Below are 23700 nucleotides of genomic sequence, written 5' to 3' on the forward strand. Positions count from 1 at the left end.
GGAGAAGGGTCTGGCCTACTAACTGGCACAAGTGAGAGCTAATAAGAGGATGTTGGGTCAGCAGAGGCCTGGAATATTCAGCAGTCACAAGGCCTCTCTCGGAGCTATGCCCAAAGCAGGCTCTCCCTGGTAGAGTGACTCAGAGTATTCAGTCTGCCCCAGACCCCCTGGGCTGTCAAGAAACAGAGTTGGGCCAGCGGTGGTGGCACACACCTTTAATCCCAGCACTTGAGAGGCATAGGCAGGTGGATCTCTGTGAGTTCAAGGCCAGCCTGGTCTACAGAGTTCTAGGACAGCCAGGGCTACACAGAGAAGTGCTGTCTTGAAATACACCACTCCCAAAAAAAGAAGCAAGTTGGGAGACCTGACCACTGATCCTTCACTGTAAACTTAGGCACTCAACCCTACTACACAACAAATAATGCCACCCACACTGGTTAGTGTGCCCTGAGGAAATCTCAGTAAAACTTAGAGCCTGTCCATCACAAATGTGACTCAACACAGGCTAGTGGCTTCCTTAGAAAAGTGACCACATGTACATGGTGTGGCGGTAGCATCCTTGTTTGATCTTGTGTCATCCTGAACTAGGTGAGCCCCAAAGTCTAATTTTCATCAAACCATGGATGGCTAAGGTATCCAAAGTCCTGGACTTTCCTCCCATGGTTTGGTGGGGCTCTGACCTGTAGGGCTTGAGAGGGACCTCGCAGCAGTTCCTAGAGGAGCAAGCTCTTTGGTGAGCTGCCTGATGCCCTTTGGTCTGCGTGAGATGCAGAGCCCGGGTGGAAGGCAAAGGCAAAAACAACACTGTTCTCTGCCTGCCTTGCTGAACCCGAGGGCGAGCAGCAAGCCCCTGGCCTCTGGCTCTTATTTCAGACGTGTGCTCACACCCCAAGTCCTAACCTGAGTGCCCGTCAGGAAGCCCAGTCCCCTCAGCCCTTTCTATGGGAAGGCTGTGCTTCACTCTGCTCAGGTGCTACCCCTCAGTGTGGTCCTCCCACAGGCCCATCTGGAGCAAACAGGAAGCTCCCAACTCAGTGCCAGGCTTCTGTTGGCCAGCGACCTGCATGGTGGGATCACAGAGGCCCTTACCCAACAAGAAGGGAAGGTCTGTTCCCCCAGCTCAGCCACGCTGAGGCCAAGATAGCTGCGGGCAGATGGCTGGGGCTTTTATTCCATGGGGGGTTGCTAGCCACCTACCCTCCAGCCCTACCCCTGCTGCGGGTTACATGGGCCGCTCCTGGGGCTGGTATGGAGAACCAGCCTGACCTCTGTTCGGTGAAAGCTTTCTCCTCAGCCTGGCCAAGGCCCTTATGGGGTTCTGGGTGCAGGTGGCTGAATGGGCTCCATCCCCCAAAGAGGACTTGCTGGGCAAGCTGCCAGACTGCCGAGAGGGGGATGTTCGGGGCCCGCCTGGATGGGTCCTGCCTGAACCGCTGGTCTTGCTGCCAGGAGACTGCCGTCTGCCTGTGGGTCTGAGGGAAGACAGGAACAACATCCCCTGGATCAAAGGCGCCATACTTCTTATGACTTATCTGCCCAGCCTCCAGGAGTCTTACTCACCCTGACAATGCACTCTGGGCCTGGGCTGGGGATGTTGTTCCCTGGATGCCCTTGTAGGGAGAGGACCAGAGCTGGCCCTGCGAGACCATCTGCAAAAAAGATAAAGCTCAGAAGGGCCCAGGAGCCCCTCCCTATACTATAGAGAGCTTCAAGGTAGACAGGAAGGCAGAATCCCAAACCAAACTCACAAGTCCTCATCACGAAGAGACGGCTTGGGAAGCCACCCGAAGGCCATCCTCACCTGCAAACCCTTGGGCAGGCAATATATGCTGACTCTTGAAGTAAACTAATGAGGGGCTGTGGTGGGATTGCGAGCTGGAAGGCTTGCCTTTCATGTCTCATACTTTTTCGTGTATGGAAGTAATTTTTCAGTTGTAGCCTAAAGCCACAGTCATGAGGTATGCTCACGTGGCGCAATCTCAAATCCTGCCTGGTAGGGACCCTTTCCAAATAAAATACCAAGCCCTTCAAAGGTCACCTTGAGGCCTCCCTGCTGGGCCACCTCCCGGATTTTGGTCAGCATTGACTGGAGCCGCTTGTTCTCCTCCTGTAGGACCTGGATACGGATGTCATTGGCTTGCACTTGCCTCTCCATGTCATGGGTGACATTGCTAGAGCCTGCAGAGACAGATTTGGAGTCCCACCTCACTAATCTGCCTCTGTCCGATTGGACAGGACCTCAGAGGGGGAGAGGCAGCACCCCAGGCATCCAGCACATCCTCCTCCTCCCTAGGCCTTTCTTCCCACCCTGATGTCAACCTGCTGTGGCAGTGAGAGGCACATTTTAGAATCTGAGAGCTACGTGAGTCCTAGAATTTGCAGATTTGGATGTTGAGTAAAGCAGTGGATCTTGGCCTGGAGAGATGGCTCAGTGGTTATGAGCCCTGGCTGCTCTTCCAGAGGTCCTGAGTTTGATTCCTAGCAACCATTGTGGCTCACAACCGTCTGTCATGGGATCTCATGTCCTCCTCTGCTGTGTTGACATAGATGCAGACAGAGCACTTATATACATAAAATACATGAATAAGCCTTTAAAAATAGAATGGAGGGGTTGGGGATTTAGCTCAGTGGTAGAGCGCTTGCCTAGGAAGCACAAGGCCCTGGGTTCGGTCCCCAGCTCTGAAAAAAGAAAAAAAAAATAGAATGGATTTTCCTTATTGAAGGCTTGGCAATGGTACTACTGGGACTTGGGTCACAGGAGGTCATCATGTGTGGTCTTCCTTACACTGTGGTGAAATGGATGAAAGTGCCCAGCTCTATAAACTCAAGTAAGTTGCTGCCCATGCTACATCTCAGTTTCCTAGTTTATACAAAGGGTGACAGGCTGGACATGACTCAGTGGTTAAGAACACTTCCAAAGGACCAGGATTTAATTCCCAGCACCCACATGGCAGCCCACAACTCCTGTTCAGAGGATTTACCCTATCTTCTGGCCTTCAGGCACCAGGCACCAACACAGTACATAGAGATAGATATACCCAAGTCATCTATACACACAAAAAAAATGATTTTTAAAAAATCTGTAGGGCAGGTGAGGTGGCTCAGCAGCTAAAGAAAGATATTTGCCACCAACCCACCTGAGCTTAGTTCCTGGACACTTAGACCCTATGGCAGAAGGAGAAAAGCAACTTCCACATTTGTCTTCTGCCCACACTCCTGCTGTGTCAGGTGCACACGCACAACTAAAATGTACAAAAAGGCTTTCATTTTAAAAGAAGAGGGTCTAGGTCAACCTCAGGAGGCAGTTGTGAGCAGCAGACGGGGCTGGCACTTAGCGCTCAGCAGTGACGAGTCACTGTGACCAGCTGAGCATCACTGGATCTCCTGACAGCTGTGGGAGGAATCCATCCAACCTAGGGCCTTAGAACTCTAAAAATGCTGACAGGAGAACAGAGATCATCTGACAGGATTCTGTGCCAGGGTAGGTGCCTAGTGCTCCTGACCATGGCGTCCAGGATAACTGGACAGTTCGCGCTGTGTCCTTGAAAATGGCCCCTTGTACATCACATTAGGAAGGAAATCTGGGGGAGTTGAGCAAAGCCTGGCATGTGAGCAGAGCATGTGCTGAAGGGAGACAGGCCTCGGCCTGGTCCACTAGGGAGGGAGACAGGCCTTGGCCTGGTCCACTAGGGAGACAGGTCTCGGCCTGGTCCACTAGGGAGGGAGACAGGCCTCGGCCTGGTCCACTAGGGAGGGAGACAGGCCTCCTCCTGGTCCACTAGGGAGGGAGACAGGCCTCGGCCTGGTCCACTAGGGAGGGAGACAGGCCTCCTCCTGGTCCACTAGGGAGGGAGACAGGCCTCGGCCTGGTCCACCAGGGAGGGAGACAGGCCTCGGCCTGGTCCACCAGGGAGGGAGACAGGCCTCGGCCTGGTCCACCAGGGAGGGAGACAGGCCTCGGCCTGGTCCACTAGGGAGGGAGACAGGCCTCCTCCTGGTCCACTAGGGAGGGAGACAGGCCTCGGCCTGGTCCACCAGGGAGGGAGACAGGCCTCCTCCTGGTCCACTAGGGAGGGAGACAGGCCTTGGCCTGGTCCACCAGGAAGGGAGGAAGGCCTCCTCCTGGTCCACTAAGGAGGGAGACAGGCCTCCTCCTGGTCCACTAGGGAGGGAGACAGGCCTCGGCCTGGTCCACTAAGGAGGGAGACAGGCCTCGGCCTGGCCCACTAGGGAGGAGACAGGCCTCAGCCTGGTCCACCAGGAAGGGAGAGGCCTCCTCCTGGTCCACTAGGGAGAAAGGCCTCCTCCTGGTCCACTAAGGAGGGAGACAGGCCTTGGCCTGGTCCACCAGGAAGGGAGGAAGGCCTCCTCCTGGTCCACTAAGGAGGGAGACAGGCCTCCTCCTGGTGAGTAGGGCACTCACTTTGCCCTGCATTCTGTATGTCAGCTCCAGGGAGGTGAGCAACAGATGAAGTGCTTGTGGCTCATGGTGGCTCTAGAGCCACACAGTTTACCCTCCTGCCCCCACCTCCACTTACTGAGGTAAGAACTGTAGCAAACCGCAGTCACATCTAGGCAAGCTCCATGCCCACCTAGGCCCCACCCTACCCTCAGCAGTACCCCCAGACCCCTACTTTGGATCTGGGCCTCCACTGGCTGGTGCAGGTCTGGGAAGGCCACCAGCAGTCGCTCCCGCTCCTTCAGCTCCTCCAGCTGCCGCTGCAGCTCTGAGATGGTCAGCTGCAGGTCTGTAATTACCTGTTCCAGGTCCTGTTTCTCCTGCTGCAGGCTCTGCAGCACTTCCTGGGGGCAAAGAAAGCTCAGACCTGGCTCTAAGCTCCCTTGGGATACAGAAAAGGCCCAGGGACACTCAACAAGGTAAGCAGCTCCTCAGAGGTGAGGACTGTTTTCCCTCTCACCCTACCCCACTGCACCTGCTGGGCCTGCAGCTGGCACTGTCCCTGTTCCCTTTCGCTCTGGAGGCTCTGCAGCTGCTCCTCCAACTCAGACCGCTGGACCTCAGCCTCATCCAGATTGCCCCGCAGCTCTTCCCGCTCCTGGTCCAGACAGTCCAGCTGCTGCAGCAAAGTCCTCTGCTTGGCCTGCAGGGACTAAATAGGGATGGATAGGCAGGGCAGATGTAAGGACCCTGTGGCCAAACTGGCCACCTTGGACTAAGGAGGCTCCGGTGTGGTTGGTATCTGTGTTATGTTTGGATGCAGAGATCAGCACGCAGATGTTAAAGTGTGGAAGGAAGGCAGCAGGTGGATGCTCACCCAGTTGGGGTGAGACCAGGACCCACTGTTTAGAAGGTAGTGGATAACCCAACTTCTTTCCAGTCACACAGTTCCCACTCAGACAGAACTCTTCTCATTAAGTCTCCAGTGTCACATCTGCCTGTATCACTGAAACCCTGAAACCCTGGCACTGCCTGGGGCAACTTCTTTAACCTCACCAAGCTCAGTTTCTCCACCTAATGCGAGACCACAGGATTATCTACCTCCTCCTCTTGCCACAGGGAGTAAAGATTAGAGGGCTGCAGAGTCTGAAGCTCAACGCCTGGACCATAGGCCTCACCTCCTGATGACGGACCATGCTGTCGACGCGCGCCTTCTCCTTGTCCAGCTCTGTGCTGGCCCAGCGGATCTGCTGGCTAGCCCCATCCAGCCGCCCTGCCAGCAGCTGCACCTGCTCCTCCAGCTGCTGCACCTGCCTCTCAGCTGCCGCCCTACGCTCACCTTCCTCCTCCAGCTGATGGGCCTTTGCCTCTGTAGGATTGAGTGAGCAGATACAAAAGGAAGCCCTGGGTGGGAGTCTCTAAAACACCTCTGACTGGGACTATGGGAGGTCACATCACAGATCTGAAGCCCAGATCACAACATGGGGCTCAGGACCCCATGAGGTGGGTCTGGAATAAAGAAGGCACTTTCTGCCCACTGATATTGTGACTCCAGTTGGGATCATCATCAAAGCATAGAAAGTGAGGCCCTTCCTCCTATGGTTCCCATTCTCTTTGCTCTAGGAGCTTGGAATGGAAACAGAGGTATTTGTCTGGCTAGACAATGAGTTGGAGATGTGGATGGGGGTCACACAAAGGGGCTTCTTACCCATGGCCTGCATGGACTTCTGCTGCTGTTTCAGGTCTTCCTCCAGAATGGCCACCTTTGTCTTTAGGTCACATGTTTCTATAGCAGCCAAGAGAGAGGCCTTTCAGAGGATCACTTGGGCCCATGGCCTTTAAGCCCCAGTGCAGCCTGTATGGTCAAGGGAGGCCTGGGGTAGTCCTAGGCGGCCTTGGGCCCTGACATGCTCCACAGGCTGGTGGCTCCATTACCTATGCTTCTCTGGACTCAGTGCTCTCCATGGAGACAATGGTGAGACTCAGAAATGACAGTGACTTCTGACCCTAAGTCCTCAGCCAGCAACAGTGGGCCCAATGCCTTCCTTTTGCCAAGAGCTTTTGCCAAAGCCAAGAGGCTGCTCTGCTAAGGGAGGGGTGTGGGGTAGGCTTGGTAGTGAGAACCCTCTCCCCTTCTTATGGGACAAGTCTGAGGCTGGGGTCCAGGAATTACTCCTTAAGAGGACAGAGTTCCAGCTGCTCAATGTCCCCAGCTGGATATCTACACCCTTCCTGCTGCCTTCCTGTCCTGGCACTTCTGGCCATTCCCCAGCCTGGGTTTCTTCCATGCAGACTATTGGGACTCAAAGCCTGGTCTGACTGGGAGGAGGGATGGTCATCATAAGGTCATGCCAGTGCCTGGCCTCTGGGGAGTAGACCTGTGAGCAGCTGGTGCCTGTCATGCTCGAACTGGGCCAGGGTCCGCTTAGCCTCTTCTGTCTGCCGCTGCCGCTCCCCTTTCTCCTGCTGCAGGGTCTGTTCCAGTTTGCTCACCTGCTTCCTCAGTCCATCCTTCTGCCCCTCAGCCTCTTCCAGCTGGGCCCTAAGGGGCCCAACAAGCTGGGTGAGGGCTCCCACGTGTTTGTTGAGACGAGTCAGGTCTTTGCTCTGCTCTGCTGCCCAGTGGCCCACGGTGGCAGCAGGCAGTGGTTTAAGCCCCAGGCTGTCCTGCACCAATTTCTGGAACTGGCCCAAGGATGAAGGCAAGTTTTGGCTCTGACATAGGTTGATAATCACCTTGCCCACCTCCCATAGGCTGCCCTGGACACTGGTGCAAGCATCACAGGGTACCAAGGCTGTCTCGACGGTCTGGGAGTAGACGCTCTTAGTTTTCTCAGAGGTCCCACCTGGGCTCCGCAGGGAGACTCTGACAGGGAGGCTCTGCAGCCCTTGGCAGATCAAAGGCAAACCTGGCACGGGGGAGGGGGGCTTGATGAACTTGGCAGTCATACATTCAGGGCTCCTGGCTGGTTCACCCTTAGCTGTGGGCTTGGTGATAGAAATCTCCCCTTGGTTTGTTCTTTTCTGGGGTCAGGAAAAGAAAGGGAAGGCAGGTGAGAGAGAAAGGCATGGGAGATAACCAGCTCTGGGAGATATTGGTGACAGCTTTGTCCAATGCTTGGATCTTCAGGTGCTAAGTAAACTTGCATAAATCACAGAGAACCTCCTTTTTCTCTCTGACTCAACCAAGGCCTGGCCTCTTCTCTAGGCTTTACCTGGTCAAATATGCAGGGGACTAAAAGGGAATCGGCAGCATTACAGCTACCTGCTGCTGGGTTCTTGCCTGCTCTTATGCTACTCTAACCTCTCTGTGCTAGGCCCCTCTCCCTTGCAGTGACAGTGTCCTTTCTCACTCGGGGACTGTGAGAGACTGATGCCCTGCTATCAAATCAGGCTCATATAAAACCCATATTTGAACACATTGAGGTTCAGAATGGGAAGGCATTTTCTAAAATCTCCCTGTATAAGTGGGCAAATCCGGGAAACTATACATGGCTCCCAAGGCTTGCTTTCTTAACTGCATAGCCAGCAAGCCTTGAAAGGGAGACTCTAGAGTTTGAATGTTCCATGTGGGCAGCAGCAGATGGGGGACTTGAGGTGGTGTGGTAAGAAGCTAGAATTGTAACGGCGTGTGAGGGCAACCACAGTTAGGGCCAGGATGACCCACCTGGGGGACTGCCTGCTGGTAGTGCATGCCCAGCCTAAGCAGGTTGCTCCAGAAGCGCCTTACTGTAAGCCCCACGGACATGCATGGCCCTGCAACCCGGGCAGGAGGCATCATCTGCTCCAAACTGAGGTTTTCCATGTAGCTGGCACAACTCTGAAGTAGCAGCAGGAGCCTGTGGGCAGAGTTGCTAGGGTGGGCTGAGGCCACGGCTGGTACAAATACAGTCTTCATATAATTGGGGGCTTTGAGTTCTGGGGGACTGACCTGGACGTCAAGAACCTAGAGAGAGTCCATGCCAGCTTCATGTTGATTCACCCAGCGCCCACTCCCCACAGGATGCCCCTGCGGCTTCCTGGATGGCAGAGCTCTCTGCTTTACTCCTCGGTTGACCAAGGAGCTGAGGAAAGGCAGCCTGGCTTGGAAAGTTCTGGGTGAGTAGCTGCCTCCCTTTACAGATGGCAGAGCAAGAGCATCCGTATGTCCCGGGGCAAGCAGGGCAGCGAAAGGGCATGCACACGTTTTCCTGTTTCCAGTCAGAGGCACCTCCTTCAGGCTCAGCAGTCTTTGTGACAATTGAGACTTGGGGTGAGGGCAGCTAGGCCTCTTTATGCTCAGCTCAAAGTTCAAGTTTAGAGTAAGCACTAATGTTAGGGAACACAGGTGTTGGAAAGTATACATTTTCGTTGGGGATTTAGCTCAGTGGTAGAGCGCTTGCCTAGAAAACGCAAGGCCCTGGGTTCGGTCCCCAGCTCCGAAAAAAAGAAAAAGAAAAAAAAAAAAAAAGATACCATGAAAGTATACATTTTCATGGCCAAGACTTACCTTAAAGGCAGAACTATATGTTTGTAACACACACCTGGAAGGTAAGGGATTGGGGTAGGAGTAGCATTCCAACCCTGAGGCCTTAAGAGGAGGTACCCACAGCCTGCAGGTCCAATCTGTGGGCCATGTGGACAACACTGGAAACAGTCTGTGTTCTCTGAGAGTGGCCTATGGTGGGAGATGCTGTGACAGATGTACCCTTAGCCGGGGCCCACTATTGATATATCCTGAGCATCTCAACATGCCACACTGTTGGATAGAGGCCATGGCCTTTGCTCTAGGGTTCCCAGGCTGGCCCCCTAGCAGGAGTTACTTTAATACACAGGAGTCACTTATACGCAGAGGAAGCTAGTACTAACTCAGAAGTAGGCAGAGCTCAGCTGGGCGGGTGTGGGGGAGGTATGTCAGCAACACCTTTTACAGGAAAGGGGTGAGAGAGCATGGCCTTGGTGGGTGGAGGGGTGCTCTGCCAGCAGGGCAGGCCTAGATGAGAACAGCACAGTTCCAAGCCTGGGAGAGGAAGCGTTCTGTACTAATATCCAGCAGCCCTGTAGAGGGTGCAAGCACAGCTTGCATACCCAGAGTGCCTGGAGGCTTGCATACCCAGAGTGCCTGGAGGCTTGCATACCCAGAGTGCCTCGAGGCACTACAGAACTCCTTTGCCTTCTCTATCTCCACCCTGCAACATTTCTGATGCCCATTGGTCCCCTCTCAATTTACTAGCATGGACGGGTTTTGAGTGCCAGAAGCCTGGGTTGTGGTCCTCACAGCATAGAGAGTGGGTGAAGGGAAGTAACTGGCTTCTTTCTAGCAGGGCTGGGGTGGGAAAAGACACCTCCCACTTCTGGCCTTGTGATGCAGAGAGAGAAGGCAGCTCATAAGATGCCAGATGAAAATGCTATGCAGTAGCTATAGTGTTCCTGACACACAGAAACCTGAGGTGAAAGCGGGCAGAGTTGTGGTATTGTGAGGATAAGGGCAAACACTCCCTGAAGCAGACAGGATAGGGCAGCATAACACAGTACAGAATAAAAACTCAAGGTTTCAACATCTCTAGACGTCCAGGTTTGGTCCAGGCCTCACCTGTCAATGACCAGCTCCAGCAGCACGGCATGGGACAACTGTGTGAACTCAGGGTCACCTGGCACATGGTCATAGTGCTCCAGAAGGGCCACCATGTCAAGGTCACAGGCCACACGGTCAGGGAACTTCCAGGAGGGGAAGCGCACAGGCCCGGCACGGGAGAACACATCCACAATGGTGCCTTGCAGGTCGGTGAGGTCCTTGCGCAGGCTGTCCATACAAGCCTGGCTGCCTAGCAGGTGTGCCATCCCCACAGCTCCTGGGGTTGAGAGAGGAGCCAAGGCCAGCCAGAGTGGTGTGGCTACTGCCAGGAGAACCTTATAAACCCTGTCCTGCCTAGGCGTTCCACCTGCACCTCTGAATTTTGGGAGAAATCCTGAGTGATCGGCCTTTTAGGACCTGGTTCTGGATGCCTTGGTCAACCTCCCTTTCACCTACCCAGCTCTGTGACTACCTTACCTCCAGAGAGCCTGCTTGCCCCAGGCCTCCCTTGCTACATGGGAGCAGGGGTGAGTCTCCTACCTGTGGGGAACAGAGGACGCCCTGCGTGAGTGAAGTACCGACTAGGTGCATACTACTGGAATGAGCACAGCAATATGAAGGACTGCAGAGCCTCAGACCCAGAGGCAAGGGTCAGCCATCCTGGGGCCCCGAGCACACGTGTTCACAGTGCACTCAGACCATGTCTACCACCGCTTTCTCCCTGCTCCTTGCTGAGTTTCAACATAGCTGGACAGTCGCAGCCTGAAGACCACCCACCTCAGAGACTGCCTGACAAGATTAGCTTAACCCGTCCCCTCGATTCAGCTACATCCCCAAAACTGTGCCTCCTTGTTTATCCATATTAACGCTGCCTCCTGTTCAACTCTATCCAATAAATACACCATGCCTCTGGAGTGCTGTGGTTTCTCTCTTCCAACCTCTGGTTTTCCTTGTGTCTGTATTTTCTTCATCCCATCTCTGCTCCCAGTCAGGTCTAAGTAATGAGCCATGGTAGTAGACACAGCCAAAACACATCATAGCTTCAGCATGACGGAATGCTAGCTAGAATCCACCCCCACCCTACTGTCACCCCACCCCAGTGAGCACGTGCACCGTGCCCTTTGAGCTCATTACTACATGACCTGGTCACCGAGTGAGAATTGAGGACCAGCTTGGACCCAGAGGTTCTGAGAAACTCAGAGATACCCAGGTGGTCTGTAGCAGACTCTGGGGGTCCCATAAGACTTCTTCTGCCCTTACCTCTCACAGATGTTTGCCCATGAAGCTGGAGTGACCGACTATGTCCAGCTTTTGGACTAGGTTGTGAGGTCCGGGACTCATACAGGTGCCTGGCTTTCTGGCTCCTGGCTTCCTGGTTCAGGGCTGGCCGCAAGCGGCCCTCCCATCCCTGGAAATGGATACCCAGGAGAGTGAGTGAGGATACAGTCAAGAAGGCGCCCTTGAAGATTGGGTGGGGGCCATCTGCCCCAGGCTAGAGGAAGAGGATGAGGAAAAGACTGGAGCGCATCGCCTTTAGCCCAACTAGGGTGGGTAAGCTTCAGTGCTGCCCCTTCCCAAAGCTGCCCCTTTTATACAGAAGGGCGAACACTGGAGTCCAGAGAAGCCACCCAGGCAGGAGAAATTTACAGTGTGACATCTGTCTTCCATCCTTAGCCATGCTGCTTCTAGAGCAGCCATGTCCAAAACAAGACAAAACAAAACAAGACACCTATAACGCAATGAATGGCAACTTGGAAACAGAGAAACAGCAGAAGCACAAGACTACTTTTCCACTCCCCTCCCCCTTCCCTGAACAGGCTGTAAAACCAGGAACTTTGACAGCCCTCCCTTCTTCACTGAAGACCTCATATGATAAGCATCCTCTGGAAAATCTAGGTGGCAAGGAATATCACAGGAGAAGGGGGAAAAACTACCTGGAGCCAGTGAGGTGGCTCAGAAGGGAAAAACAGTTGCCACCAAGGCTGACAACCTGAGTTTGATCTGCAGAATTCATCCTGTGGTACAAGGACAGCATTGATCCACAAAAGTTGTCCTCTGACCTCCACACACTGCACTGTACACATGCACTTTATACGCATACATAAACACACACATATTATATTAGTAAACAGGTAACTTTTTTAAAAAGAATAAAACTGAACAGTCTATTTTGGTGCGTGAATTATCTTGCACTGGCTTATGTATTGGTGGCTTGGCTACCATTGGTGAGCTCTGGGGAGGTAACTGATGTCAAAGGTTTTGATGTACTATTAGGTTCATAGATGTATAATATGATGGCATTTCTGGGAGGTAGTATAAAGTAGAGGGTGGGGCCTCGTTGGAAGAAGTAGGTCACCATAGTGTGTCCCTGGGGGCTATGCCTTGCCCTGGATCTCCCTCTGCTTTTATTCTCTGCTTCCTGACTGCCAACAGGTGAAGAGCCTCCTCTTCCACATGCTCCTACATCTCACCACCAGCCCAGAGTCAATGGGGGACTTGAGTCTCTGAACCAGAGAGCCAAAATGATTCTTCCATTAGGCAACAAGAAAAGACGTCCTAAGTTTCCCCTCTTTATTACTGTAGAGCATAGGCTGTCTGAAAAGTTTCCTGGTGTCTTTTGGGTCTTTATTTCTGAAAACTCCAAAATATAAAAATTTATTTATCTATTTTTAATTAACTAATATCTTTTAAAGAATGTGATAGTCTGAATGAGAATGGTCCCTATAGGCTCATATGTTTGGCTCCCAGCTAGTGGAACTGTTTGGGAAGGATTAGGAGGTGTGGCCTTGTTGGGGGAGGTGTGTCACTGGAGTAGGCTCTGCGGTTTCCAAAGGCCTAGTCTCCATCTCTGCCTGCATCTTTCAGATCAGATGTGAGTTCTTAGCTACTGCTCCAATACCCTGCCTGCCTGTCATGGATTCATCTGCAGGAGCTCTAAGCTAGCTTCAATTAAATCATCCTTCCATAAGCTGCCTTGGTCATGGCATCTCTTCACACCAATAAAACTAAGACAAAGCATTTGAAATGTTTTAGTTAATTTATGTTATGTTTATGATGGCTTTGCCTGCATGTGTATTCCTGGTGCCTGTGAGTTCAGAAGAGGACTGTGGATCCTCTAGAATTAGAGTTGCCAGTGGTTATAAGCCACGTGTAGGTGTTAGGAACTAAATTCGGGTCCTCTGCAAGAGCAGCCAGTAACCTCTGAGGTATCTTTCAGCCCACATAGCAAGACTATTATAAAATAAATTTTTACGATTTTCTGCCTGTTTTTTTGTTTTTGTTTTTGTTTTGTTTTTTTTTTTGTTTTTTTTTTGTTTTTTTTTTTTTTTTTGTTTTTTTTTTGTTTTTTTTTTTTTTTTTTTTTGTTTTTGTTTTTTTGAGATAGGGTTTCACTATGAACATATAGACCAGGCTGGCTTTCAACTCAGAAATCCACCTGCCTCTGCCTCCCAAATGCTGGGATTAAGGATATATGCACCTGGCCCTGCTTTTCTTTTCTTTGAATATATGTCTTATTAGTTGTAGGGTTCTCAGTCACGAACCAGTGATGAGTAGGTTAAAATATTACTTTCCCTCACCTAAGCCACACCAAAAGGAGTAAAAAGAAAGCTGGAGAGATGGTCCTCGTGTAGAGAACCCGGGTGGCTCTCCCGACCCACAACCATTTATCTGTGACTCTGGTTCCAGACAATGGAATGCCCTGTTTTACCTCTGCAGGCACTGTACACATGTGGTAGCCAGATATGCCTGCTGGCAAAACACCCACACCTACCACATATGAGTATAAATGAGTATTTTCCAAAGATTTAAAAACATGCTTGTTTAGTGTTTAAAAAAAAAACACTAAAAAGAGACTAATTTTATTTAGCATAAATTACTAAAAATATTATTTCAACATGAACTCAATATGAAATTAATATGTTCATACATTCTTTTTTCTATTTATTTATTTACTTAATGAATGTTCATACATTGTCTCTGTCTTAAGACACACCAGAAAATGGCATCAGATCCCATTATAGATGGTTGTGAGCCACCATGTGGTTGCTGGGATTTGAACTCAGGACCTCTGGAAGAGTAGTTAGTGCTCTTAACTGCTGAGCCATCTCTCTGGCCCTATTTTTTAATTTTTTGAGATAGGTTCTCTCTATGAACTCCTGACTGGCCTGAAACTCACTACATAGACCAGGCTGAATTTGAACTCATAAAGATCTGCCTGCCTGTGCCTCCCAAGTGTTGGCATTAAAGATGTGTATCACTATGCCCAGCTATTTGTTTTTTAACTTATTTATTTTTATTTTTGTGTATGTGTGTTGTCTATGAGTGCCCATGGAGTCTCAGTGTTGAATCCCACGGAGCTGATGTTATAGGCAGCTCAGTCACCTGACACGAGTGCTTGGAAATGAACTCAAGTTTGGTTGTCTGAAACAGCAAAACATGCTCTTACCTGCTGAGTTCTCTCTCTAGCCTGGCTTCTTTTTTTTTTTTTTTTTTTTTTTTTTTTTAAAGATTTTTTACATTGTAGGTTCCCTTGGGTTTTTTTCTTTTTTGGTTTTCCCCAGCCTCTAAATCCCCAACCCCTTTTTTTTTTTTTAATAAGATTTATTCATTATGTATATATAAGTACATTGTAGCTGTCTTCAGACACACCAGAAGAGGGCATTGAATCCATTACAGATGGTTGGGAGCCACCATGTGGTTGCTGGGAATTGAACTCAGGACCTCTGGAAGAGCAGTCAGTGCTCTTAACCGCTGAGCCATCTCTCCAGCCCCAGTCTGGCTTTTTTTTTTTAAAAGACAGTTTGGTGGTGGGCATGATGGACCCTGCCTTAATTCTAGCATTCAGGAAGCAGAGGTTGACACAGGCAGACCTTTGCAAGTTCAAGGCCAGCCTGGTTTATAATGTGAGTTTCAAACAGAGAAATCCTGTCTCAAAAGACCAAAAAGGAAACACCCGTGTTCTTGGCTGGCCTGGGCCTTGAGGATGGTGACTTTCAAGACTTTCAGGTTCCGATCCCTATGCCTGTACTTCCCAAGTGCTGTGATTAATTATAGGTGTGCACCATCATATCCTACAGGTGTTGGGGACTGAACTCAGGGTTTTGTGCGTGCTAGGTAAATGCTGTACTTACTGAGCTAGACCTCCTAGCCCTTTAACCTTTTTAAAATTTATTAAGCCACCAATCAAGTGTTTATTTGATGCTCATGGTACATCTCAAATTATAATTTTTTTGGTGATTTGAAACAGTGTCTCTCTACATAGCCCTGGCTGTCCTGTAACTCACTATGTAGACCAGGCTGGCCTCAAACTCATAGAGATCCACTGTCTCTGCCTGTCAAGTGCTGGGATTAAAGATGTTTGCCACCACACCTGGCCCTATTTCAAATACTGGAAAGCCACTTGGGGCTGGCTAGTGACTAAAGTACAGCCAAAGGCTTCAGTGCTTCATGTGCATCGACATAAAATTGAATATCTACTACCTGCTAGGGTCAGGCAGGGCCTGGCGACATAGGCCTACAACCCTAGCACTTAGGAGGCTAAGGCAGGAGGAATGCAAGTTCAAGGGCAGCCTGGGCTATATAGTGACACTGGGGAGGAAGGGAGAGAGATCCTTCAGGAACACTAACTATATCTGAGTTTCCCCACAAGGAATAATACTCAGGCACAAACAAACACACTGCACTCATATGTTGGCTTGGCAACTGCCTCTGGGGAGATAGTGCAGCAGCCCAAGAGATTGTGTCTCCAAGGAACGAAGTGGGGGCAACGGGGAGAGCAGCAACAGAAGGAAACATCCTGAAAAGGCCATGAAGGAAAGAAAGCAAGCAAGAAATCCTAGGCTGGGGAGAAGCATTTAGGAGGCAAAGCACTTTAGGCTCCTGGGTGCCAAAAAATATTGATCTGTCTACTGGGGCCACCTTGGATACCAATTCCCATGAGATTCTGGGTCAAAACATCAAGAATATTCAAAGTTACGCAGAAACTGTGGCTTGACAGTAGCGCACTTACTTAATGTAAGGAGCCCTAGGCCAATCGACAGCACCAGAAACATAAATATGCACAGAATATCCAAGGTCACTTCCTATCGATTCCTTTAAAACCAGAGCGTATGCAGATGCATAGTGTGGGAAGCACTGACCGTGGGTGTCAAGTGGAAGGGCGTGTGACATGGACTTCCTCTGTAATTTCTAGTGCACCTGTGACCGCACAGGCGCTGGCTCTAACGGAACCAACATTATCATGAAAGGGGCAGCAGCTAGTGATGTTACTTGATGCTTTGTGATTCCCAAAGAAGGGTAGGAGCCTTTCCTCCTCTCTACTCAACCCTCGAGTCCCCCTCTGTCGAACACCTAACGCCATGTCTGAAGTCCATGCTTGTTTATGTCCACTGAGATTCGGTCACCACTAAGAAAAGAAAACAGTTTTGAAACTCTAAAACCATCTACACGGCAATTTCCAGCCTCTGACTGTCTTAGGTAGGGTTTTACTACTGTGAACAGAAAACATGACCAAGGCAACTCTTATAAGGATGACATTTAATTGGGACTGGCTTACAGGTTCAGAGGTTCAGTCCATTATCATCAAAGCAGGAGCATGGCCGAGTCCAGGAAGGCATGGGGCCGGAGGAGCTTAGAGTTCCATTTCTTTTTCCAAAGGCAGCTAGCAGAAGCCTGGCTTCCAAGCAAGACAGTAAAGCCCATGCCCACAGTGGCACACCTTCTGTAACAAGGCAACACCTACTCCATCCAACAAGGCCACACACACTTCCTAATAGTGCCACTCCCTGGGCAAAGCTTATACAAACCATCACATTCCACTCCCTGACTCCCATAGGCTTGTTCAAACATATGGGAACCATACCTAAATATAGCATAATGCAAAATACATTTAGTCCAACATCAAGAGTCCCTACACTGTACAGCAGTCTCAACCATGTTAAAAAAAAGAAAGGTCCAAAGTTCAAAGTCTCTTCTAAGATTCAAGCAGTTTTTTTTTTAATTGTAATCCCATATAAAGTCAAAAATACTGGACCAAAGCAAGATAGAAAACCAGTTGGGCAAACTCCAAAACCCATGTCTCCAGGTCCAATGTCAAAGCATCCTTCAGACCTCCAGCTCCTTTCACCCTTGTTGAGTGTTGTTGGCCCATGTGGCCCTCAATGGCAGCACACTTCATTCTCTTGGGCTGGTTCCACTGCTAGCAGCTTTTCTCAGCAGGTAACTGAGAAAAGGACTCTGGCATCTCTAACAGTTTGGGGTCTCCAAGGCAACTTCAACTTTACAGCTTCTTATTCCAATGTTTGGGGTCCACACAGCATCTTCTGGGCTCCTCCAAAGGGCTCAGGTCACCTCTCCAGCTCTGCCCTCTGTAGCACTCTAGGCTCTGGTTGACTCCACTCCCCTGCTGCTGCTGTTCCTGGTGACCAGCCCATGGTACTGGCATCTCCAATACGCTGGAGTCTTCCATAGCAACTAGGCTTCACCAATAGCCTCTCATAGGCTCTCCTCATGGTCTCAAGCCTCAACTACTTTGGATGACTTCTTCAGTCCTGGGCCATCAACTGTAACTGCATCTTCACCAATGGCCTTCCTCGGCTCTCACAGTGCCAAGCCTCAGCTGCTCTTCATGACCCCTTCACGTCTTCAAAACCAGTAGTACCCTGGGTGACTCTTACACATTATTAAGTACAGCTTCTTTGTGCTCTCAGAAAACACTTCCCAGAAGATTTCACCTCAGTGATGCTGGTCTCTTCTTAATCCCTACTAATTTCTTAGCTCCAGATAAAAAGCATCAATTGTCCCAGTAACCCCTTCTATTCTTGACTCTAAAGTTAAGGCCATGTGGTAAAGCTGTTGAATTCTGCTGCCTGCTGGGGCTGGCCGCCCTTTATTCTATTACCAGCTTTCTGTTTTTCAACTCCCTCACTGCCTACGCTTGACTGTCCTGCAATTTGCTCAGTAGATTGACCTTGAACTCAGAGATCTGTATAGCTTTGTCTCCTGAGACTAAAAATGTTAGCACCATGTCCTGGGCTCTGCAAGGAGGGATCAGGAGGAGGTAATGCTGAACCGAAAAACAGGTCTAAAGGTGTAGTTAAGTGGGGCTTTATGGCAACGGGTCTAATGGAGAAGAATTCTTCAAAATGACAGGCCAAACAGAAAACAAGACGGAGGCAGGGGTTCGGGGTGTAGGGGTTAGGGGGGTTGCTGGGGTTACTGAGGAACCGGCCAGGGTCGGGAGGGGAGTTCAGCAAATGATGTAGAATGGCTTACCTGTCTCCGGCGTCGCAGCCTCAGCTCTGTGTCTGGCAAGCTCACAGAACTTCCTCCGGAGCGCCTGCGGCTCCAGGGATCCCTCGAAACTCTAAGCAGGGCGCCCAGGACGATGCCATAGCAACGGCGTACCGTGCCATCGTGCACGCGGGGCGGGGCTGGAAGTGAGACACGGAGAGGGGGCGGGGCCGGAAGTGCCTCCGCGGCTATTCTCTGGGTCGTCGCCATCTTGCCATTGAGTTGGAGACTTCGTGTGGTGAGCTTAACCTTGTCGCCGTACCGGTTGTCCACACCGAGGCGGACTGGCAGCCCTGAGCGTCGCAGTCATGCAGGCCGGACCCGTGCAGGCGGTACCCCCGCCGCCGCCAGTAGTCACTGAGCCCAAACAGGTACCGTGCCCCGTGCTCCTCCGCCTGCAGTCCTGTTGTAGGCCTCGTTCCTCCACTCCCGCGCGGGCGCTGTGGCACTCCTGCTGGAAGCACAGGCCACCCTGAAGGACTTGGTGGGACTGCAAGTCCCAGGAGTCAGCGCGCCGCGTTGCCTTCTGGTCTCAAAAAGATTTCCCTAAACCGGACTTTTCAAAACTAGCCTGCGGACTTGCAGCCTCGGCTTCCCCTGGGGGCTTATTTGAACCACGAAACCTCCATTCTAAGGAGGAGAGCCAAGAAAACCATTCTTTTCTCTAGATTAGGAATGGTTGTATAAATACCGTATGGTTAAGAAAGCTTGTTTTGTTTTTAACTGCTTCCCAATGCTAGCTTCTTGGATGCTAACCCAAGAGAGTCTGCAGTCTGCAGGACAGACAGTCCTGTCAGTGGTATCATGGAGAAACGCTGAGGGCTGGTGTAGTTTTTATGATCTCCTAATCCAAGCCAGGGACTTGAAGACCTTACTCCCTTTTTCTGTTTTCACAGCCAAATGAAGAAGAAGCATCATCAAAGGAGGATTCCACCCCATCCAAGCCAGTGGTGGGGATTATTTACCCTCCTCCAGAGGTCAGGAATATCGTCGACAAGACCGCCAGTTTTGTGGCCAGGTAACAGCTGCTGCTGCACAGTGGGTCAGGGGAATTGTAGTATAAAGGGCTTTTGAATCGGCACAAGGGCACCATGGGGTGTTTTAGAGGCTCTAGCTTAGGCTTCCAAAACCACAGTATAGAGCAGTGAGGTAGGCGATAGACAGGACTGGTATCATTGACATACCATGATAGTAATCACAGTGAAAGCCCCATCTAGCTGTATATTTCTGCTTCCAAAACAAATCTGAGGAATTCCTGGTAGCTCCTTTGTGACTGATACTGTGTGTATGCTGTGTGTTTGAGCTGCTGGCCTGAGGAAATGAGTTGATTATTCTCATTGTGAAAGGACTACTTTCCACAGAGACTCAAATGATCTGTTACAGATGAGCTAAGAGCAAGCTGTTAAAACTGGTCAGGATTTCTCTCAGCCTCTTCATCCCACACACTTCTACATTCTTGGATGCTATTTTCTGAGGACCACTTGACTCCCAACGGTCAACACGTCCCCTGGCTTAGGGCATTTATAGAGAGAGAGTATTCTTTTGGCAACCAGCGTCGATATCCAGCCTGCAGAGTTTGGTTTGTCCTTAGAATCCTTAAAAAAGAAAAATCCTATTGCCACACTTAAAAATGAGGTGATCTCACCAGCAGTCTGGATTTCTGGCTTTTCTTGAACCAGACTGCAGTGTTTTGTTCCAAACTTCCTAATAAAAGTGAAGCACCTCTCTAATAAAGATTCCGATTGATATATTTTCCCATCACTGGACAGGCTTTAATTAACTTGGATTTTCACTTAAAAGATGCCCTAAGATAGGGCATTGAGTGTTGTGTGTGATTGGCTAGTATTTCACAGCAACCCTAATGTCTCCCCCTTTTCCTAATAATAATGCTAATAATCGGGGAGGGCTGTTGCATAAGGAATAAGTGCAGTCTTACTGTGAGGGCAACTCCTGCCCGCTGTTGTCACTGTTCACCGTTCATTAGTCCTTTGCCCTTGGCACCCTTTTTAAATACGGTAATAACACAAGTACTGTCATGTCCCCATTCTCTTTGCATGCTAAACTTTAAACATTTCCTAATTACCTTTTCCTCCTGCTGTATGCTTTCTATGGCGAGGGTGCAGAGTGTCCAGGCTGTGTTCTCTTTGAGACTGTTTCCAGTGTTTCCACTTGGTCAGTGAAGCTGTACGAGGAGTTTGAACATTACCTTTCCCTCTTAGATGGTTTCTTTAGAAGAAAACTGAAACAAAAGTGACTAAGAGAACATGGAAAGCTTCAGGGGTTGGGGAGACAGCTTAGTTCAGTCAAGTTCCTGTCACAAGAGTAAACAAGAGCTTGAGTTTGGATCTCATGGTGTATAACCCACAGATAACCATGTTAAAGCAAGATTGAGCAATGGCTACATCTGGTAACCTCAGTACTGGAGAATAGAGACTGGCAGATTCCTGGAGCTCAGTGGCCAGCAAATTGCTGTGCTTCATATTAACTAAGGTGGGGCCAGTGTATTCATGTATTCTGAAGGCAGGAGCAGGTTGATCTCTGTGCGTTTCGGGCCACCCTAGTCTACACAGCATTCTGGTGAGCCAGGGACCTAAAATAAATAGGTAGATAAATCTAAATAAGGCAGGGAGTGATTGGGGAAGACAATGGACATGAGTATCTGGCCTCTGGATATGGGTGCACACAAGTGTGCACTTAGAAACATCTCAGTTTCCCAAGTAGCTTTCTGATAATTGTGTCATCCTTTGCCGCCACAGCAAAAAAAAAACAAAAAAAAAAAAAAAAAAAAAACAAGACTGACCATGTTCTCTTAAAAATAAATACTCGTTACTGGACATAGTGTTACATACCTGTAATCTTGGTGCTAGCAAGGAATGTTAGAGAGACTAGCCTGGCTACATGGTGGACTCTATTTTAATGAAGGGAAATGGGAGCTGGAGAAGTGGCTCAGAAGGTAAGACCACTTTCTGCTCCTACATAGGACCTGAGTTTGGCTCCCAGGACCCATGTCAGGTAACTCACAGCTACAGAGTCTGAATACCTGCATGCATGCCCTTTAATATGCACTCGTGCACACAGAGTCAATTTTCTTTCTTTCTTTCTTTCTTTTTTTTTTTTTTTAAGAAAAGGAAAACGAAGTGGATACCTTCAAGTTCCATAATGTGTGAATTTAAGGCCAGCCTAGGCTTGTGAGTTTTTTATCAAGGCTGAAAAAAAATAAATGGGTTGATTGTGTAGCTTAGTGGTAGAGTGAGTATATGTCTCCATGTATAGGACATGAGTTCTGTTTCTAGTAGTGTAAAAATCTCACCATGTTTCCAGATGGGTATTTATCCATGGTGATCATTTTTGTAGGAATTTTGAAATCTGACCTTGAGATGGCTCAGTGGGGTAATTTTGCAACACAAGTATTAGGACTTGAGCTTGGATCTCCAACAACTACACAAAAGCGGGGTCTGTCTGTCTGTCTGTCTGTCTGTCTCTTCCCAGCCCTAAGAAGTAAAGGTAGGCCACTCCTCAGAGCTTGCTGATTGGCCAGCCTGCTAACATAACCATAGTGGTGAGCTCCAGGTTCAGTGCAAGACCCTGCGTCAAAGAATGAGAATGACAGTGATAGAGGAGGTTACTTACTCAGTGTTGGCCTCTGGTCTCCACGTGACCTGACCATAAACATGTGCATGTTCTTCCCCCACCTTCTCATGCTTTACAGTGAAGGGACAGGTCACAATCTTGGTCTTGGAGAGAGCCGGTATTCAGGTCTCTGCTAGGCCGCATGCTCAGGAGGCAGGCAGTGGGTGTCTGCAGCCAAGTCTGACCGAGTAAAAGGAGCATTTTCTCTGTAGATGAAATTACCTTCAAAAGGCTCTGCCAGCTGGACTACATGACAGTCAGGCTCTTCTGCTGAAATCTCTTTCTTGTGTTGGAGGAGCTAATTCTAAAATTAACAGGAAGCCAACTTAGAGCGCTGGAATTTCTTGGAATAAGTACATCTGCCTTCGCATGTCTTTTTAAGTGTTCCCTGATGTGTAGAGACCCATGGCTTAGGAGGCAGTACTGCAAGAGACAACCAGACCTATTTTTCTAGAAGCCAGTAGTCTCCATGGGCATTTTCCAGGCATGGTGACCTGATCTGGCAGGACCCAAATCTGTATCCATCCTGTATATGCATGGTGTGTGTTACATAGGAGGTAGGAAAATGCTTCTTTCCAAAGCATGAGGTTCTGCTTGGACTAATACACAGTCAAATTGAGACCTCATGGTATTAGTCACACTACAGGGTGTAACCAGAATTTGCTAGAGGCTAAGCCTGTGTCATAGATCTGTTGTGATGGCTTTCTTAACCATAAAGTTGCCTGCATCTTATCTTCTGCTCTGTTTAATTGACAGAGCCAGGGGTATGAAAGTCTAGAGAAAGAGTGGCCTGTCTGGCACGAGTTCCTGGAGCCTTGGCTTGGGACACCTCTGAATGCAGGCTTTTGGCCAGAGAATCCGGGAAAGCCCCATGGGCATTTCCTGATAGGCCAGTCATCTCCAGTGTTGGTGGAACTGCCCCTTCTACGCTCCACAGTAGTAACTGTCCTCTGTGTTTGTGGGCATCGTATTCAAGAGTCCTGAGCATCTGTTTAAATGCTACTTTAGTAAACCTTTTCAGATATTTGAAGATACAGTGGAAAAGTGGTATTAGCCACATTTGACATTTGGGAAAGTCAAAGCAACAAACCCTGTGGAATCCTGCTGTATGTGAGACTAGTGAACGAGACACTGAAGGTGTCCGTAGCTCGTGCCTTTTAAGGCTTGTGTGCCTTTTAGCTGACACAGATGTTATATGTAAGTGTGATACTTGAAGCTAGGTTTGGTGGCACACTTAACTGTACCTAGAAGTAAAGGCAGGCAAATGAGGAGTTCAGGGCCAATCCTTAGCCTGGACTTGTGAGACTGTATCTCAACAAATAAAAGAAAAAACTACGGCCTCGAGTTTTATCTACTGGAACTTTAAAAATCAGGATTCTCCAAATATTCTTTCATTATCCTGGAGGATGGCATTCCTTTAGTGTGGATATATATCTGTCTGTATACATGCCATGAACACGCACATACACATACACATGGATCAGAGTACATCTTGGTGAGAGTCAGTTCTCCCTTTTACCAAGTAGAACCAGGAGGTCAAACATAAGAGTGTCCATATTGTCAGCAAAGATCTTTGCCCACTCAGCCACACACCATACCTTATCTAGTATATGTACAGAACATGGAAATCTTGCAGAGCAATTTTTCCTTCATGAGCCTCCCAGTAATAAATGAAATTACTTTAGGCAGTATCTGAACAAAGCATTAATACATATTAGCTGTTTTGAGTTTTTTCCCTTTTGTTTTTAAGGAGCTTGGTACCAAATCCAGGGTCTTGTGGACCTTAGATAAGCACTCTACACTTATGCCACATTCTCAGCCAAAA

The 23700-nt window shown here is 49.5% G+C and overlaps 2 protein-coding genes across 2 annotated transcripts in view; one reads left to right on the forward strand and one right to left on the reverse strand.

Annotated features, from left to right (window-relative positions):
- On the reverse strand, window positions 1-18481 carry Ccdc157 (coiled-coil domain containing 157). The gene is made up of 12 exons (XM_032917051.1): window positions 18228-18481; window positions 11214-11361; window positions 9972-10230; window positions 8067-8238; window positions 6778-7423; window positions 6108-6185; window positions 5578-5768; window positions 4935-5111; window positions 4635-4803; window positions 2039-2178; window positions 1561-1649; window positions 1-1472 (listed from the first exon to the last, which is right to left on the reverse strand). Exons 1-12 carry the CDS (start codon window positions 18453-18455, stop codon window positions 1223-1225), a joined length of 2547 nt encoding a protein of 848 aa, XP_032772942.1. The 5' UTR covers window positions 18456-18481; the 3' UTR covers window positions 1-1222.
- Sf3a1 (splicing factor 3a subunit 1) overlaps window positions 18422-23700 on the forward strand; it is a 20831-nt gene continuing 15552 nt past the window's right edge. The window contains exons 1-2 of the mRNA XM_032917050.1: window positions 18422-18616; window positions 19142-19263. Coding sequence (XP_032772941.1) covers window positions 18554-18616; window positions 19142-19263 — 185 coding nt within the window. The 5' untranslated portion in view covers window positions 18422-18553. The remainder of the gene's footprint in view (window positions 18617-19141; window positions 19264-23700) is intronic.

This window comes from Rattus rattus, chromosome 11 (assembly GCF_011064425.1).
Source record: "Rattus rattus isolate New Zealand chromosome 11, Rrattus_CSIRO_v1, whole genome shotgun sequence".
Classification (NCBI taxonomy): Eukaryota; Metazoa; Chordata; class Mammalia; order Rodentia; family Muridae; genus Rattus; species Rattus rattus.

What these genes read in the sequence shown, in the direction of transcription:
- Ccdc157 (XM_032917051.1), bottom strand. Translation starts at nt 18,455, where the DNA reads ATGGCGACGACCCAGAGAATAGCCGCGGAGGCACTTCCGGCCCCGCCC. An exon ending in GCATGGTCCGTCATCAGGAG is followed by an intron (nt 5,112 to 5,577) that starts GTGAGGCCTATG and finishes ATCCCTATTTAG; the next exon opens with TCCCTGCAGGCCAAGCAGAG. An exon ending in CCCAGCAGGGAGGCCTCAAG is followed by an intron (nt 1,650 to 2,038) that starts GTGACCTTTGAA and finishes TCTTTTTTGCAG; the next exon opens with ATGGTCTCGCAGGGCCAGCT.